The sequence below is a fragment of the Triticum urartu genome, chromosome 7A, assembly GCF_056163025.1.
Source record: "Triticum urartu cultivar PI428250 chromosome 7A, HENAU_Tu73, whole genome shotgun sequence".
In the NCBI taxonomy this organism is placed as follows: domain Eukaryota; kingdom Viridiplantae; phylum Streptophyta; class Magnoliopsida; order Poales; family Poaceae; genus Triticum; species Triticum urartu.
In genome coordinates, this window is record NC_141879.1 from 48,982,179 (window position 1) to 49,002,025 (window position 19,847).

The 19,847-nt window shown below is 48.1% G+C and overlaps 1 protein-coding gene across 1 annotated transcript; it reads right to left on the reverse strand.

Moving 5' to 3' along the window:
• Positions 1-365: 365 nt before the first annotated feature.
• On the reverse strand, positions 366-4,398 carry LOC125525239 (uncharacterized). The gene has a single exon (XM_048690242.1). It carries the CDS (start codon positions 4,291-4,293, stop codon positions 784-786), a length of 3,510 nt encoding a protein of 1,169 aa, XP_048546199.1. The 5' UTR covers positions 4,294-4,398; the 3' UTR covers positions 366-783.
• Positions 4,399-19,847: the final 15,449 nt, after the last annotated feature.

A 19,847-nucleotide genomic window follows, 5' to 3' on the forward strand; every position in this document is an offset into this window, starting at 1 on the left:
AGGCGCCGCCTTGGAGCACATGGTTCGTCATATGTAGCTTCATCTCATCGGGGCGGTAGTGCTAGAGGTAGTGTTGCTGCACTCTATCCTGTCCTGGGTGTGTGCGTGTGTTGCGGTGGCGTGGCGTGTGTTTGTACAGGGTGCTTGTGGTTTGGTGCTTTATATATAAAGCGGGGCAAAATCCTTTTTCAGTAAAAACTGAGAGCTAAGAATATGTCAGAGGAGATTGATGTGGGATCACATACAGGAGACCCGCCAGATCGTTCGTCTCCTAGATGTACCCCTCCGCAAGCAGGAGACGAAGGGATTAATTCTCGACCCTTCCGATGTCGGCATTCCCTCAAGCAATAGAGACCTCCAAATCCTTGAGCACAAACAACACACCATTACATATGCTTATTCTTAGTCACAGGGCACACATGTACACACCTCACACCTTTACATATGCCCAATCTTAGTTACAGAATTACAAGGCACACATGTACACACCATTACGTAGGCTCAATCTTTAGTTACAGAACACACACACGTAGAATAAGTAGCAGGTACATACACTTTCAATCCAGATACATAGATGTACTCCGTCTGTAAAGGAATATAAGGGTGTTTAGATCAGTAAAGTAGTGATCTAAACGCTCTGATATTTCTTCACTGAGGGAGTACAATATACATGCCCACGCATGCGCAGTGGACAGAGGAAACATACAATGACAAACCAAAGAGCGCACACAAACCACACCATGGGTTGGGAGTAGATGATGAATGGATGACAGGAAGCGTTCCTCAATCCTCTTTCTTCCAGAATAATGGGAATCTTCGAGCATCTTTCTTTTCTGCTATGTTTCCCGCTTCTTGGTATTGTTTTTCTGGTTTGTTGTGTATAAGCTTGGGTTTGTTCTTGTGTTTCTTCACTGCTTCATCCATCTCACAGGGGACAAAATCACCATTGAACTCGAGCTCCTTCAGTTTTGGAAGGTTGTCAATACCGGAGATGTTGAGAGTACCCACCGTTTCCTTGGTGAAGGAACTGTCGATTTTCTGGAGCTTTGTGGTGAAGGAGCAGACAATTTTCTCGAGCTTAGGAGCAGTTCCACCATCGAAGCTGATCTTGGTGGTGACAGAAAAGTCGATGATAAGATGATTGAGCCATGGGAAGTTGTCTTTCTTGAAAGTAAGATTGTTTTCAGCATACAAATTCTCCTTGAGTACTAGGCAGCGGATGCTTGGCATCTTGGCAATAATTTGTACCTCATCTTCAGTGAGAGTGGTACAAAGAAATGTCACCTTGGATATGTTTTTGGCCTTTTCAAATAATGAAAGCTTATTGCCGTTCTTCAACTCGACTTCCTTCAGTTCTGGAAGGGCTTCGACCCCAGAAAGAGATTGTATGCCATCAGTTGAGCATAAAGTGATCTTCTCCAGCTTAAGGGCCCCACCTTCAAACAAGATGTCAGTCATGTTGGAGCCCTCAACAAGAAAGCACTTGAGAGTTTTGAATTCTTCCTTGCTGAAGGTGAGCTTGCTATCCCTGCATGCCTTCTCACGGAGCCTAAGACAGACTATGTTGGGAAGCTTCGCGAGGACCTCCAGATCAGATTGCGTCAGCTTGGTTCTAGTTAGAGTTACTTTGGCAAGTTTGAATTCCTCACTACCATTGGTCAGCTGTCGAAGAAGTTGCCCCCTTTGTGAAGTTCCAGTAATGCTTAGGCTCTCAAGAAGCTTGGGAGGGTGTACCATGTATTTGAGATCATCAGGTGTAAAATCTTCATTGTGGGAAGGTTCATATTGGCTTATGGAAAGGGTGATTGACAGAGACATCAGGCACTCATGCAGATCACTGATAGCTCGAAGCAAATTCCTGAGGTGTTTCTCCTTGTGTTCAATAACCACACCAAGCTTTCTCAGCCGCCACAACTTTCCAATATCTTTCAAATCTTGACTATTCTGTGCCTTGACATTGGACAGTACCTCCATGTTTAACATTTTTTCGACCTTGTCAGGAACATTGACACTCGATAATTCAGTACTGACCTGTCCTGTGTTCAGAACAATGCGACCAGCCAGCAAACGCTTCAGTTTTAGGAGCAGGACCTTTACTGTTGCAGTTGCTGGCACTCTAGTATCTCGGATATCCAACACTTCCAGCTCACGGAGGTTGTTGATTTCACTGGGCAGCTGGGTCACATTTGTTCCCCTTAGGCTCAGATACTTGAGCAGTAGCATCTTATTGCAGATGTCTTTGAGGTAGCATCCGTTCTTCCCACCAAAGCATTGGCAACCTTCTAGATCTAGCACCTTGATCAGGGATACTCGCGATGATTCTTCAAAGAGCTTTGAGAAGAATTTGTCAATCCTATCAGAGCTACGGAGGCGGAGATGATTGAAAATGGAGAAGTGGCGAGCCAAGTGATGTGACAGGCGCTTTTCTAAAATGCCATGTTTTTTGGCGATCTTGGTAATAAATCCATGGACTTGATCACCTATCACACAACTCTTTACTTGTCCTGTAGAACCAGTATCAGCAGGATAAACAAGCCACCGGGTGACAAGCACATCAAAACATTGATTGGCATGACGCACGGTACTTTCCCAATCTTCCTTGGTTACTAGCCCTTCAATGACCCACCGTCCTATCAAGGTTGACCGCCTGATGGGTTGTCGTCGAGGGAAAATCGCTAGGTACAGTAAGCATGACTTGTAATCCTTAGGCAAGTCACTATAAGAGAACTTTAACATCTTCTTATCAATGTTGTTCACTGAGTTATCTGAAACCTGCTGCAGGGCATTGCACAAGTCGCATAGTTCCTCAATGCTCCTCTTGGGGTTGGCATACAAAGCATGAACAAAGATCTTCATGCAGAATTCATTTGACTTGCAGTTGTCCAAGATGTCAAGAAAAATCTGCCAGCTATCTTCAGTCATCTCCATTTTGTTAAGCTCGAGTGCGGTATCACGGTAGAGGCCGAGAAGAGAATAGTCTATAGGCTCCCGCCGCGGCCAACAATACTGTCTGGCCTCTGCTCTGTTTTCCTCAAATGTTAGCATCAGTGCACCGGCTATGCCATCCAACAAGCTGAACTCATTTCTGGTCTCCTCCCATTCAGATACATAGTCGTCATCAAGTTTGAGGATAACCAGTATCTGATCCTGACAACCTTGTCTCTTCAAATAATCATTAATTCTGTCGGTGATTTCTTTGATCTTGAGCTTCTGTCTCATCTTCCTCAGCACTTGTTGAGTCTTGATTTTGGTTTCTTCAATAAGGGTGTCCGGGATTGATTTCCCATCAGCTGTATCGTGTTTCTTCAAGGACTTATCTTCCATCTCTGTTGTAGGTAATTTATTGTCAGACTTATTTTCCTGCAACTCCTGTAGTTTCTTGCCAAACATTTGTTTGTTTTGATCATCGAATTTAGGTGCACTGGCTTGACTGTACTCTTGGAGGCTCACAGGGTAAAACACCTCCCACAGGATTTGTTCATAATGGGTTTCCGTGAGACGAATCGATTCTACATATGCTTCTTCTTCCAATTCCATATACAGTTCAAGCTTCTTGGCTGTTTCCTTGATAATATCTTCATGCCAATGTGTGGTTAACTTCCTTGCTTGGCTTTGTATGGTACGAGGCTCAAATAGAGATGGGCTGACCGTGTGCATCCGGATGATCGTGACCATCCACAACGCTCGGAAGAATACCCCTATGGGCTCATCTTTGCAGGATTCCAACACGTCCAGCTGCTTCTCATTCATTTGTTGGAGGTCTAACTGCAGCTGGCCGTGCTTCATTTTCTCAATAGTTTCCATGATTGGTGAAATCTTGTTGTCAACCTTCAATGCATTGATATTGTCGTCGATGTGCTGAAACAGATCCAATTTTGTAATGTGAATAGAGTGTTTTATGTAGTCAATATGCACCTCCTCATGGAGGCCGACCTGATCATCTTGTTCTTGTGGCTCGGATTTGGCGGACGCCAGCACCCACAGGATGTAGTAGAGAATATCCTCAGTTCGTAGCGATTGAGAATCAATGTGCACTGCTGGGATGTCAACCAAGACACTGCGCCTGTGTGTGTAACCTTTTCCCCACATAGCCGAAGCTTCCTTTGCAACAGCGAGGGCTTCCTCCTTATCTGGTGCCACAATGGCGACGGATGGTATTAATTTCTCCTTTGAAGTGTCGCGTCGCGCGACAACCTCTATCATCCATTTGGCTAGCTGCACCCTAACGTTGTCGTCTGGTGTACTAGATTGCAAAAATGTCCATGTTGGGTCGGCCTTTGTCGTTACCGCCATGCCTTGATCGTCAACATCTTCTTCACTGTCTTCGTAAGCAACAGATGTTCTGGCCGCATGGGCCGATGATGACAATGTGGCCCCCTTTGCCGGGATCTCAGCGGCATACCTATACCATGCTGCAAAGGTTAGACTAGAGCCAGCACAATGGGATTGAAGAAAATACCAACTTCCTTAGATCCAATCGAACAAACAACTATGAGCAACTCTAGCAGAGTTGTTATATTTGGCTCACTTCAAGCTCGCCATAGAGGCTGTTGGGAAGATGAACGCCAGGAGGGAGCCCCGGATTTAGGATTGCCCGCCCGTCCCCGAGGCCGACACCGACGATGGCACAGAGCTGAAGTGGGACGAGGGCTACCTGGTCGTTTCCACGCCATTGAGGCACACAATGCCTCCACCGAGCATTGCCGGCATGGGCTGAGGCTGCCTTGGCCGGTTTTTGCGAGATTAAGGAGGCCAATACGACATTCCATGACGACATGTCCCACCCCTGCAAGTCCACTGGGGCCGCAAAAAGTATAAATTTAGTTTTAGTTTTCTATATGTACCAAGACGTGGTGCTAACTCATTTTCGGCCCCTTTTTGTATGAAATCATGTTTAGCTCTACTTCAATGAATCATTAGATGACCTGGAAAAAGTAAAGCGTGATGTGCGTGGGTGTGTGTGGAATTGGTGAAGAGACAATGGAAATCCCTTAAAATTAACCGACTGATCACATCATGGAAGTAAACCGCGCCCTACGATTTCTGTGTGTCCCTGAGGGGCCACGAAGCGAAGCTCCCTCACCAGTCATCTTTTTCTACCACCCGATGCGTTGACCAGAGCTTCCCGTACCATCTCCTCGATCTCGCCTGGTTGCGCGGCAGCACTCGCCGGTGCTGGGAACTCAGGACGTCGCGGGTGCGCTGCATTTGGTGTATGATGTTGTAGCTGGTGGCCGCCACAGCCATGGTTGATGGAATCCATCATTGCCGGCGGCCAATGTTACAAGGTCACCCTGGCCGGCGTAGCAACCGCAGAGCTCGTCCCAAGACGCAGTAGCAACTGCTGTGCAACAGCCGTAGAGCTCGCCGAGGACGCAACCATGGCTGGTGCTTCAGTGGGTGGTCACAACAGTTGATGTTCCATGCCGACAGGGGCGGGCACCAGATGTGCAGGCAACACTGCGGTGCTGAACAGGGCCGCTGTCGGGCGCTACAAGGAGCTGACCATCGCCCGTCAGGTGTTGTGACGCTGCTCGCTACGCCGAGCCTGCTCGCTGAAGTGTCGTATTCTGGCTCGCTGGGAGCACCGGCCGCTGCATCGAGGGACCGATGAAGCCGGGTCGGAGTGCTCTCAAGCCCGGGATCCCATGACAAGCAGGGAGGAAGGCGCTGCGATGCAACATCCGTGCGGCCGTTGGTGTTGCGACAGAACACCCCGTGGCTCGTCGACCACCGTCGTGCTTGCAAGCTGGCCTGACGTGGCTGCTCGCCGGAGTCAGTGCTGCATTGTAGCATGCTTGGGGCATGGCGAGCTTGCCGTCGTTTTGCTACGAGTTGGCCAGGATGTGTGAGCGGCTGCTCGTCGGTGCTGCATTGCAGCATGGTCAGGGTGTGGCAAGCTGGTCGGCGTCTTGCTATGAGCTGGCCGGGAGCGACTGCTCAGCAGTGCTGTCTTGTAGCATGGCCGGGGCGTGACCTCGCCGACGTCTTGCTACAACTGGTCGAGCGTGGCTGCTCAGCAGTGCTGCGCTGCAGCATGGTCGGGGCATGGCGAGCTCGCTGGTGTCTCCCTACGAGTTGACCTGGCGCGACTGCTTAGCAATGCTGCGTTACAGCATGGCCGGGGGGTGGCGAGCTCGCCGGTGTCTCGCTACGAGTTGGTCGGGCATGGCTGCTTTGCATTGCTGCATTGCAGTAGGGCCAGGGGCATGGTGAGCTCACAGGCGCCTTAGGACGACCTGGCCTGGCACGGCTGCTCGCCGGAGTCACAAGGGATGCAGTGTTGCAGCGTGGTCTGTGGCGGCAAGCTGGCCTGCGTGGCTGCTGCAATCAGGTGCTATGGGCCGGCGAGCTGATGCCCCCGTCCGAGCTACACGCGAGCGTGCACTAGCTACCAGGGATGCTACGTTTGCGACTGAAATGGCCACTTTGGATGTGCTACGCAAAGCATCGGCAGACATGGGAATGGACCGATGGCGTGGTTAACTCAATATGAGGATCAAACGGTCCTAATCGCGATGAATCGACGGCTGGCAAGGTGGCTGATGCTTTCCCAGGATCAGCTGATTTACGCCTAGCAGCCGCCAGAGACGATGACATACAGGTCCCACACGCAGGGAACATTTGTTGGTTGTATTTTGCCGATTCTAAACATACGGCTTACCTCGGAAGTGTCCAAAGATATTATGCAATGTCCTCAATGTGCGTTTTAAAGGCTACAAATATGACAGAACTGCTAAAGTTGTTCGAAGCACCCATGAAGAGTCATTTGACATACCACGTGTCGTTAGCATAACACATTGAGAAGTACAATTGATTCATATCTACACAAGGTACTCAACTGCAATAAGAATAGCTTTTGATTACTAAGGAAACACAATGTCGTTCCCTGATACAACACTCAACGGTGGCATGTTCGGGGAAATATGCACACAGAGCCCTCGCCGGCTGTGAAGAGATGGCCAAGAACCATAGCACCCTGAACCCTCACTACCAGAATAACTGCGGATGCCGATGGCCTCATCTATGTCGACGGTCCCCGTCGGCATAGATTGATATATCCCGACGACCTAGGGCAGGCCGTAGGCGTATAAATGCCGCCGGCATATGTCGATCTATGCCGACGGCCCCCGTCGGCATTGAATGGCCGTCGGGACCGCTCGCGATACGCCTACGGGGGCCGTCGGCATAGATGAGGCTGTCGGCATATACCGGGCCCACCTACCCGGTCAGCGACGACCGTTTGATGGCGTCTAAACTACGCCGACGGGGGCTAACGACGGCCGTCGGCATAGATATGCCGACGACCATGCCATCGACATAGATATGCTGAGATCACCTATCCGTGCTGTCAACACGTCATCAATCCGAGGGGGCGAAGGGCCGTGGTGTGGCAGAGATATGCCGACTGCCATGTCATCGATCCGCCTGCGATGCCACATCATCGATCCGAGGGATCGTAGCTCCGTGTGCGCAGCTCTTGCCGTCGGCATACCTCTATTTTTTTTTACGTTATATTATTTATTATTTTGTATTTTTTCACAAGATACATGTGTGCTTTATCTAAACCAAAAACATACCCTGATGGTATATCGATTGCCCCCTCACGGACGTCGTTGCCGCCTTGTCACGGTGGGGGGAAATGGTCGACACGAAGGGAATCTGGTTAGAGGGGTGATTCGGGGTGGCCTTCGGGGTGGAGCTATGCCACCGAAACATCGCACGGGTCCCTATGCATGTGTGAAAGTGTTTTGGCATGCGTAGACGCCCGTCTTGGGGATCCGTGGTGTGCCCCCTCCATGGAAGGCAGAGCCGCTGTCACTTGGAGGGGGGATGGTGTGAACTGGAGGGAATCTATTGTTGGGTTGGGTCCACACCATGTTCGGGGATGTTGCTATGGGCTGACCAACGCAACCATGTGGAAGAGTCTGCCGGTCAAAGCCCGTCTGGCGAAAGTCAAAGGGCTAGATCTACTGGTCAACTCGGATTCGTGGTGTAGCTATGCCACCGAAACATCACACGTGTCCCGATGCATGTGTGAAAGTGTTTTGGCATGCGTAGACGCCCGTCTTGGGGCTCTGTGGTGTGGCCCCCCTCCGCGGAAGGCAGTGCCACCGTCACTTGGAGGGGGGATGGTGCGATCGGGAGGGAATCTAGTATTGGATTGGGTCCAGACCGTGTTTGGGGATGTTTCATGGGCTGAGGTATCGCAACCAGGTGGAAGAGTCCACCGGTCAAATCTCGTCCCGGTGAAAGTGAAAGGGCTAGATCTACTGGTCAACTGGGATTCGGGGTGTAGCTATGCCATCAAAACATCGCACGGGTCTCGATGCATGTGTTAAAGTGTTTTGGCATGCGTAGATGTTGTCTTGGGGCTCCGTGGTGTGCCCCCCTCCACAGAAGGCAGAGTCGTCGTCACTTGGAGGGGGGATGGTGCGGGTGCGGTGGAACATGACGGAATCTAGTGTTGGGTTGGGTCCAGACCGTGTTCGGGGATGTAGCTATGGGCTGACCTATCGCAACCAGGTGGAAGAGTCCACCGGTCCAAGCCCGTCCGACGAATGTCAAAGGGCTAGATCTATTGGTCAACTGGGATTCGGGGTGGCCTTCGGGGTGTAGCAATACCACTGAAACATCGCACGGGTCCTGATGCATGTGTGAAACTGATGTGGCATGCGTAGACGCCCGTCTTGGGGCTCCTTGGTTAGCCCCACCCCTCCATGGACGGCATTATCGCCGTCACTTGGAGGGAGGGGGGAATCATAGAGGGTACAGTACAACCGGAGGGAATCTAGTGTTGGGTTGGGTCCAGACCATTTTCGAGGACATTGCTATGGGCTGACCTATCGCAACCAGGTGGAAAGGTCCACCGGTCAAAGCCCGTTCGGCGAAAGTCAAAGGGCTAGATCTACTGGTCAGCTGGGATTCGGGGTGGCCTTCGGGGTGTAGCTATCCCACCGAAACATCGCACGGGTACCGATGCAAGTGTGAAAGTGATGTGGCATGTGTAGACGCCCGACTTGGGCTCCGTGGGGTCGCCCCCCTCCACCAACGGCAGTGCCGTCGTCACATGGAGGGGGGATGGTGCGGGTGCGGTGGAACCAGAGGGAATCTAGTGTTGGGTCGGGTCCAGACCATGTTCGGGGATGTTGCTATGGGATGACCTATCGCAACCAGGTGGAAAGGTCCACCGGTCAAGGCCCTTCTGGCGAAAGTCAAAGGGCTAGATCTATTGGTCAACTAGGATTCGTGGTGTATCTATGCCACCGAAACATCGCACGATTCCTGATGCATGAGTGAAAGTGTTTTGGCATGCGTAGACGCCCGTCTTGGGGCTCCGTGGTGTGCCCCCCCTCCATGGAAGGCAGTGCCGCCGTCACTCGGAGGGGGGGATGGTGCGATCCGGAGGGAATCTAGTGTTGGGTTGGGTCTAGACCGTGTTCGCGGATGTTGCATGGGCTGACCTATCGCAACCAGGTGGAAGAGTCCGCCGGTCAAAGCCCGTCTGGTGAAAGTCAAAGGGCTAGATCTACTGGTTAGCTAGGATTCGTGGTGTAGCTATGCCACCGAAACATCGCACGGGTCCCAATGCATGTGTGAAAGTGTTTTGGCATGCGTAGACGCCCATCTTGGGGCTCCGTGGTCTGCCCCCCTTCCACGGACGGCAGTGTCGCCGCCACTTGGAGGGGGGATGGTGCGGGTGTAGTGGAACATGACGGAATCTAGTGTTGGGTTGGGTCCAGACCGTGTTCTGGGATGTAGCTATGGGCTGACCTATCGCAACCAGGTGGAAGAGTCCACCGGTCCAAGCCCGTCCGGCGAATGTCAAAGGGCTAGATCTACTGGTCAACTGGGATTCAGGGTGGCCTTTGGGGTGTAGCAATGGCACTGAAACATCGCACGGGTCCTGATGCATGTGTGAAATTGATGTGGCATGCGTAGACGCCCGTCTTGGGGCTCCTTGGTTAGCCCCACCCCTGCACGGACGACATTGTCACCGTCACTTGGAGGGGGGGGGATCATAGAGGGTACAGTACAACCGGACCGTGTTCGGGGATGTTGCTATGGGCTGACCTATCACAACCAGGTGGAAGAGTCCACCGGTCAATGCCCGTCCAACGGGCTAGATCTACTCGTCAATTGGGATTCGGGATGGCCTTCTGTTTAACTATGCCATCGAAACATCGCATGGGTCCTGATGCATGTGTCAAAGTGATGTGGCATGCGTAGTCGCCCGTCTTGGGGCTCCCTGGTGTGGCCCCAGCCCTCCACGGACGGCATTATCGCCGTCACTTGGATGGGGGGGATCGTAGAGGGTATGTATTGTTGGGTTTGGGCCAGACCGTGTTCGAGGACGTCGCTATGGGCTGACCTATCGCAACGAGGTGGAAAGGTCCACTGGTCAAAGCCCGTCGGAAGAAAGTCAAAGGGCTAGATCTACTGGTCAACTGGGATTCGGGGTGGCCTTCGGGGTGTAGCTATGCCACTGAAACTTCCCACGGGTCCTGATGCATGTGTGAAAGTGTTCTGCCATGCGTAGACACCCGTCTTGAGGCTCGGTGGTGTGCCCCCCCTCCACGGAAGGCAGTGCCGCCGTCACTTGGAGCGGGGAAATCATGCGCGTCGGGTAGGCTGGAGGTAAGCTAGTGGCTGGTTGGGTCCAGACCGTGTTCGGGATGTTGCTATGGGCTGACCTATCGCATTTTTATTAAGTACAAGGACCTGTATGCAAAATTACATGCAGTTACATTTTAACATGCTCAAAAGTAAAAAAACAAACCGGTTATTCCTAGTCTATGGAAAATTCTGCCCCAAATCAAAATATAATTTGTATATGTTTTTGTTGGGGAACGTAGTAATTTCAAAAAATTTCCTACGCACACGCAAGATCATGGTGATGCATAGCAACGAGGGGGAGAGTCTGATCTACGTACCCTTGTAGATCGCAACGGAAGCGTTGACACAACGTAGAGGAAGTAGTCGTATGTCTTCTTCCCGATCCGACCGATCCAAGCACCGTTACTCCGGCACCTCCGAGTTCTTAGCACACGTACAGCTCGATGAAGATCCCCGGGCTCCGATCCAGCAAAGCTTCGGGGAGGAGTTCCGTCAGCACGACGGCGTGGTGACGATCTTGATGTTCTACCGACGCAGGGCTTCGCCTAAGCACTACAACGATATGATCGAGGTGGAATATGGTGGCAGGGGGCACCGCACACGGCTAAGGAACGATCTCAATGATCAACTTGTGTGTCTAGAGGTGCCCCCTGCCCCCGTATATAAAGGCTCCAAGGGGGAGGGGCTGGCCGGCCAAGAGGAGGGCGCAAGAGGAGTCCTACTCCTACCGGGAGTAGGACTCCCCCCCCCCAATCCTATTCCAAATCGGACTCCCAAGGGGAAAAGAGAGAGAGAGGTGGCCGGCCACCTCTCCTAGTCCTAATAGGACTAGGGGAGGGGGGGAGGCGTGCAGACCACCATGGCAGCCCCTTTCGCCTTTCCACTAAAGCCCAATAAGGCCCATATGGCTCCCGGGGGGTTCCGGTAACCTCCCGGTAATCCGGTAAAATCCCGATTTTATCCGGAACACTTCCGATATCCAAATATAGGCTTGCAATATATCAATCTTTATGTCTCGACCATTTCAAGACTCCTCGTCATGTCCGTGATCACATCCGGGACTCCGAACTACCTTCGGTACATCAAAATGCATAAACTCATAATAACTGTCATCGTAATGTTAAGCGTGCGGACCCTACGGTTCGAGAACAATGTAGACATGACCGAGACACGTCTCCGGTCAATAACCAATAGCGGGACCTGGATGCCCATATTGGCTCCTACATATTCTACGAAGATCTTTATCGGTCAGACCGCATAACAACATACGTTGTTCCCTTTGTCATCGGTATGTTACTTGCCCGAGATTCGATCGTCGGTATCCAATACCTAGTTCAATCTCGTTACCGGCAAGTCCCTTTACTCGTTCTGTAATACATCATCTGGCAACTAACTCATTAGTTGCAATGCTTGCAAGGCTTGTGTAATGTGCATTACCGAGAGGGCCCAGAGATACCTCTCCGACAATCGGAGTGACAAATCCTAATCTCGAAATACGCCAACCCAACATCTACCATTGGAGACACCTGTAGTACTCCTTTATAATCACCCAGTTACGTTGTGACATTTGGTAGCACCCAAAGTGTTCCTCCGGCAAACGGGAGTTGCATAATCTCATAGTCATAGGAACATGTATAAGTCATGAAGAAAGCAATAGCAATATACTAAACGATCGGGTGCTAAGCTAATGGAATGGGTCATGTCAATCAGATCATTCAACTAATGATGTGACCTCGTTAATCAAATAACAACACATTGTTCATGGTTAGGAAACTTAACCATCTTTGATTGACGAGCTAGTCAAGTAGAGGCATACTAGTGACACTCTGTTTGTCTATGTATTCACACATGTATTATGTTTCCGGTTAATACAATTCTAGCATGAATAATAAACATTTATCATGATATAAGGAAATAAATAATAACTTTATTATTGCCTCTAGGGCATATTTCCTTCAGTCTCCCACTTGCACTAGAGTCAATAATCTAGATCACATCACCATGTGATTAACATCGATAGTTCACATCATCATGTGATTAACACCCATAGTTCACATCGCCATGTGACCAACACCCAAAGGGTTTACTAGATTCGGTAATCTAGTTCACATCGCTATGTAATTAACACCCAAAGAGTACTAAGGTGTGATCATGTTTTGCTTGTGAGAGAATCTTAGTCAACGGGTCTGCCACATTCAGATCCACATGTATTTTGCAAATTTCTATGTCAACAATGCTCTGCATGGAGCTACTCTAGCTAATTGCTCCCACTTTCAATATGTATCTAGACCGAGACTTAGAGTCATCTAGATTAGTGTCAAAACTTGCATCGGCGTAACCCTTTACGACGAACCTTTTTATCACGTCCATAATCGAGAAACATATCCTTATTTCACTAAGGATAATTCTGACCGCTGTCCAGTGATCTACTCCTAGATCACTATTGTACTCCCTTGCCAAATCAGTGTAGGGTATACAATAGATCTGGTATACAGCATGACATACTTTATAGAACCTATGGCTAAGGCATAGGGAATGACTTTCATTCTCTTTCTATCTTCTGCCGTGGTCGGGCTTTGAGTCTTACTCAACTTCACACCTTGTACTACAGGCAAGAACTCTTTCTTTGACTGCTCCATTTTTGAACTACTTCAAAATCTTATCAAGGTATGTACTCATTGAAAAAACTTATCAAGCGTCTTGATCTATCTCTATAGATCTTGGAGCTCAATATGTAAGCAGCTTCACCGAAGTCTTTCTTTGAAAAACTCCTTTCAAACACTCCTTTATGCTTTATAGAATAATTCTACATTATTTCCGATCAACAATATGTCATTCACATATACTTATCAGAAATGTTGTAGTGCTCCCACTCACTTTCTTGTAAATACAGGCTTCACCGCAAGTCTGTATAAAACTATATGCTTTGATCAACTTATCAAAGTGTATATTCCAACTCTGAGATGCTTGCACCAGTCCATAGATGAATCGCTGGAGCTTGCATATTTTGTTAGCACCTTTAGGATTGACAAAACCTACTGTTGCATCATATACAACTCTTCTTTAATAAATCCATTAAGGAATGCAGTTTTGTTTAACCATTTGCCAGATTTCATAAAATGCGGCAATTACTAACATGATTCGGACAGACTCAAGCATAGATACAAGTGAGAAGCTCTCATCGTAGTCAACACCTTGAACTTGTCGAAAACCTTTTGCGACAATTCTAGCTTTGTAGATAGTAACACTACTATCAGTGTTCGTCTTCCTCTTGAAGATCCATTTATTCTCAATTGCTTGCCGATCATCGGGCAAGTCAACCAAAGTCCAAACTTTGTTCTCATACATGGATCATATCTCAGATTTCATGGCCTCAAACCATTTCGCGGAATTTGGGCTCATCATCGCTTCCTCATAGTTCGTAGGTTCGTCATGGTCAAGTAACATGACCTCCAGAACAGGATTACCGTACCACTCTGGTGCGGATTTCACTCTGGTTTACCTACGAGATTCGGTAGTAACTTGATCTGAAGTTTCATGATCATTATCATTAGCTTCCTCACTAATTGGTGTAGGAGTCACTAGAACAGATTTCTGTGATGAACTACTTTCCAATAAAGGAGAAGGTACAATTACCTTATCAAGTTCTACTTTCCTCCCACTCACTTCTTTCGAGAGAATCTCCTTCTCTAGAAAGTATCCATTCTCAGCAATGAATGTCTTGCCTTTGGATCTGTGATAGAAGGTGTACCCAACTGTTTCCTTTGGGTATCCTATGAAGACACACTTCTCCGATTTGGGTTTTGAGCTTATCAGGTTGAAACTTTTTCACATAAGCATTGCAACCTCAAACTTTTAAGAAATGACAACTTTGGTTTCTTGCCAAACCACAGTTCATAAGGCGTCGTCTCAACGGATTTAGATGGTGCCCTATTTAATGTGAATGCAGCTGTCTCTAATGCATAACCCCAAAACGATAGTGGTAGATCGGTAAGAGACATCGTAGATCGCACTATATCTAATAAAGTACGGTTATGACGTTCGGACACACCATTACACTATGGTGTTCCTTGTGGCGTGAGTAGTGAAACTATTTCACATTGTTTTTAACTGAAGGCCAAACTCGTAACTCAAATACTCTTCTCTACGATCAGATCATAGAAACATTATTTTCTTGTTACGATGATTTTTCACTTCACTCTGAAATTCTTTGAACTTTTCAAATGTTTCATACTTATGTTTCATCAAGTAGATATACTCATATCTGCTCAAATCATATGTGAAGATCAAAAAATAATGATACCTGTCGCGATCCTCAATATTCATCGGACCACATACATCAGTATGTATGATTTCCAACAAATCTGTTGCTCGCTCCATTTTTCTGAAGAATAGAGTCTTAGTCGTCTTGCCCATGAGGCATGGTTCGCAAGCATCAACTGATTCATAATCAAGTGATTCCAAAAGCCCATCAACATGGAGTTTCTTCATGCGCTTTACACCAATATGACCTAAACGGCAGTGCTACAAATAAGTTGCACTATCATTATTAACTTTGCATCTTTTGGTTTCAATACTATGATTATGTGTATCACTACGATCCAGATCCAATGAACTATTTTCATTGGGTGTGTAACCATATAAGGTTTTATTCATGTAAACAGAACAACAATTTATTCTCTTACTTAAATGAATAACCGTATTACAATAAACATGATCAAATCATATTCATGCTCAACGCAAACACCAAATAACACTTATTTAGGTTCAACACTAATCCAAAAATTATAGGGAGTGTGCGATGATGATCATATCAATCTTGGAACCACTTCCAACACACATCGTCACTTCACCCTTAACTAGTCTCTGTTTATTCTGCAACTCCCGTTTCGAGTTACTAATCTTAGCAACTGAACTAGTATCAAATACTGAGGGTTTGCTATAAACACTAGTAAAGTACACATCAATAACATGTATATCAAATATACTTTTGTTCACTTTGCCATCCTTCTTATCCGCCAATCACTTGGGGTAGTTCCGCTTCTAGTGACCAGTCCCTTTGCAGTAGAAGCACTCAGTCTCAGGCTTAGGTCCAGACTTGGGCTTCTTCACTTGAGCAGCAACTTGCTTGCTGTTCTTTTTGAAGTTCCCCTTCTTCCCTCTGCCCTTTTCTTGAAACTAGTGGTCTTGTCTACCATCAACACTTGATGTTTTTCTTGATTTCTACCTTCATCGATTTCGTCATCATGAAAAACTCGGGAGTCGTTTTCGTCATCCCTTGCATATCATAGTTCATCACGAAGTTCTACTAACTTGGTGATGGTGACTAGAGAATTCTGTCAATCACTATCTTATCTGGAAGATTAACTCCCACTTGATTCAAGCGATTGTAGTACCCAGACAATCTAAGCACATGCTCACTAGTTGAGCGATTCTCCTCCATCTTTTAGCTATAGAACTTGTTGGAGACTTCATATCTCTCAACTCGGGTATTTGCTTGAAATATTAACTTCAACTCCTGGAACATCTCACATGGTCCATGACGTTCAAAACGTCTTTGAAGTCCCGATTCTAAGCCATTAAGCATGGTGCACTAAACTATCAAGTAGTCATCATATTGAGCTAGCCAAACGTTCATAACGTCTGCATCTGCTTCTGCAATAGGTCTGTCACCTAGCGGTGCATCAAGGACATAATTTTTCTGTGCAGCAATGAGGATAAACCTCAGATCACGGATCCAATCCGTATCATTGCTACTAACATCTTTCAACAAAATTTTCTCTAGGAACATATCAAAATAAACATATGAAAGCAACAATGCGAGCTATTGATCTACAACATAGATATGCTAATACTACCAGGACTAAGTTCATGATAAATTAAAGTTCAATTAATCATATTACTTAAGAACTCCCACTTAGATAGACATCCCTCTAATCCTCTAAGTGATCACGTGATCCAAATCAACTAAACCATGTCCGGTCATCACGCGAGATGGAGCAGTTTCATTGGTGAACATCACTATGTTGATCGTATCTACTATATGATTCACGCTCGACCTTTCGGTCTCCGTGTTCCGAGGCCATATCTGTATATGCTTGGCTCGTCAAGTATAACCAGAGTATTCCGCGTGTGCAACTGTTTTGCACCCGTTGTATTTGAACGTAGAGCCTATCACACCCGATCATCACGTGGTGTCTCAGCACGAAGAACTTTCGCAACGGTGCATACTCAGGGAGAACACTTCTTGATAATTAGTGAGAGATCATCTTATAATGCTACCGTCAATCAAAGCAAGATAAGATGCATAAAAGATAAACATCACATGCAATCAATATAAGTGATATGATATGGCCATCATCATCTTGTGCTTGTGATCTCCATCTCCGAAGTACTGTCATGATCTATATCGTCACCGACATGACACCATGATCTCCATCATCTTGATCTATATCAACGTGTCATCACGTGGTCGTCTCGCCAACACTTGCTCTTGCAACTATTGCTATCGCATAGCGATAAAGTAAAGCAATTATTGGGCGCTTGCATCTTATGCAATAGACAGACAACCATAAGGCTTTTGCCAGTTGCCGATAACTTCAACAAAACATGATCATCTTATACAACAACTTATAACTCATATCACCTATGCATCAAAACCACAACGATAGTTTGTCAAATAGACTCCGTTTTAACCTTCGCAAGGACCGGGCGTAGCCACACTCGGTTCAACTAAAGTTGGAGAAACAGTTACCCGCAAGTCACCTATGTGCAAAGCACGTCGGGGAAACCGGTCTCGCATAAGCGTACGCGTAATGTCGGTCCGGGCGCTTCATCCAACAATACCGCCGAACCAAAGTATGACATGCTGGTAGGCAGTATGACTTATATCGTCCACAACTCACTTGTGTTCTACTCGTTCACATAACATCAAACCATAAAACCTAGGCTCGGATGCCACTGTTGGGGAACGTAGTAATTTCAAAAAATTTCCTACGCACACGCAAGATCATGGTGATGCATAGCAACGAGGGGGATAGTCTGATCTACGTACCCTTGTAGATCGCAATGGAAGCGTTGACACAACGTAGAGGAAGTAGTCGTACGTCTTCTTCCCGATCCGACCGATCCAAGCACCGTTACTCCGGCACCTCCGAGTTCTTAGCACACGTACAGCTCGATGACGATCCCCGGGCTCCGATCCGGCAAAGCTTCGGGGAGGAGTTCTGTCAGCACGACGGCGTGGTGACGATCTTGATGTTCTACCGACGCAGGGCTTCGCCTAAGCACTACAACGATATGATCGAGGTGGAATATGGTGGCAGGGGGCACCGCACACGGCTAAGGGACGATCTCAATGATCAACTTGTGTGTCTAGAGGTGCCCCCTGCCCCCGTATATAAAGGATCCAAGGGGGAGGGGCTGGCTGGCTAAGAGGAAGGCGCAGGAGGAGTCCTACTCCTACCGGGAGTAGGACTCCCCCCCCAATCCTATTCCAAATAGGACTCCCAAGGGGAAAAGAGAGAGAGAGGTGGCCGGCCACCTCTCCTAGTCCTAATAGGACTAGGGGAGGGGGGAGGCGCGCAGCCCACCATGGCAGCCCCTTTCACCTTTCCACTAAAGCCCAATAAGGCCCATATGGCTCCCGGGGGGTTCAGGTAACCTCCCGGTAATCCGGTAAAATCCCGATTTTACCCGGAACACTTCCGATATCCAAATATAGGCTTCCAATATATCAATCTTTATGTCTCGACCATTTCGAGACTCCTCGTCATGTCCGTGATCACATCCGGGACTCCGAACTACCTTCGGTACATCAAAATGCATAAACTCATAATAACTGTCATCGTAACGTTAAGCGTGCGGACCCTACGGTTCGAGAACAATGTAGACATGACCGAGACACGTCTCCCATCAATAACCAATAGCGGGACCTGGATGCCCATATTGGCTCCTACATATTCTACGAAGATCTTTATCGGTCAGACCGCATAACAACATACGTTGTTCCCTTTGTCATCGGTATGTTACTTGCCCGAGATTCGATCGTCGGTATCCAATACATAGTTCAATCTCGTTACCGGCAAGTCTCTTTACTCGTTCTGTAATACATCATCCCGCAACTAACTCATTAGTTGCAATGCTTGCAAGGCTTGTGTAATGTGCATTACCGAGAGGGCCCAGAGATACCTCTCCGACAATCGGAGTGACAAATCCTAATCTTGAAATACGCCAACCCAACATCTACCATTGGAGACACCTGTAGTACTCCTTTATAATCACCCAGTTACGTTGTGACGTTTGGTAGCACCCAAAGTGTTCCTCCGGCAAACGGGAGTTGCATAATCTCATAGTCATAGGAACATGTATAAGTCATGAAGAAAGCAATAGCAACATACTAAACGATCGGGTGCTAAGCTAATGGAATGGGTCATGTCAATCACATCATTCAACTAATGATGTGACCTCGTTAATCAAATAACAACACATTGTTCATGGTTAGGAAACTTAACCATCCTTGATTAACGAGCTAGTCAAGTAGAGGCATACTAGTGACATTGTGTTTGTCTATGTATTCACACATGTATTATGTTTCCGGTTAATACAATTCTAGCATGAATAATAAACATTTATCATGATATAAGGAAATAAATAATAACTTTATTATTGCCTCTAGGGCATATTTCCTTCAGTTTTAGTTTATATAAACTAAATAAACCTAAAGTTTAAAAAAATGCAAAATAAGGAAAATTGTCCGTAAAAAAATTATGCCGACGACTACACCCTTATCCACTGGGCGGCCCTGTTCCTGGTAGGTGGGTCCAAGCCTATGCTGACGGCTTGGCCATCGGCATAGGGCCACCCCTTATCCACTCGCGTGCCGGCCCTCTTTCCTCCACTCGTTTCTCGATCTCCTCTCTCGCAACCCAAATCCGCTCGATCCGCCAACCGCCGCCTCCATCGTCCTAGCCCCGCGCCGCGCCACCGTCGTCCCCGCCACGTCCCTTGCCGCCGTCCTCCCCGCCACGAGCCGTCCCCATCCGCGTCCGACCCCGTCTCCACCCATGTGCCCCCGTCTCTACCCACCCACCGGCGCCGCGCCGCCGTTGTCCCCGCCCCGCGCCGCCGCCGTCCGCGCCTGCCCCGTGCCGCCGCCGTCTGTGGCCGCCCCGTGCTATCCCGCACCGGCTGACTCGACGCCGGCCGTGTGGCCACGGGTCCGGCGCCCC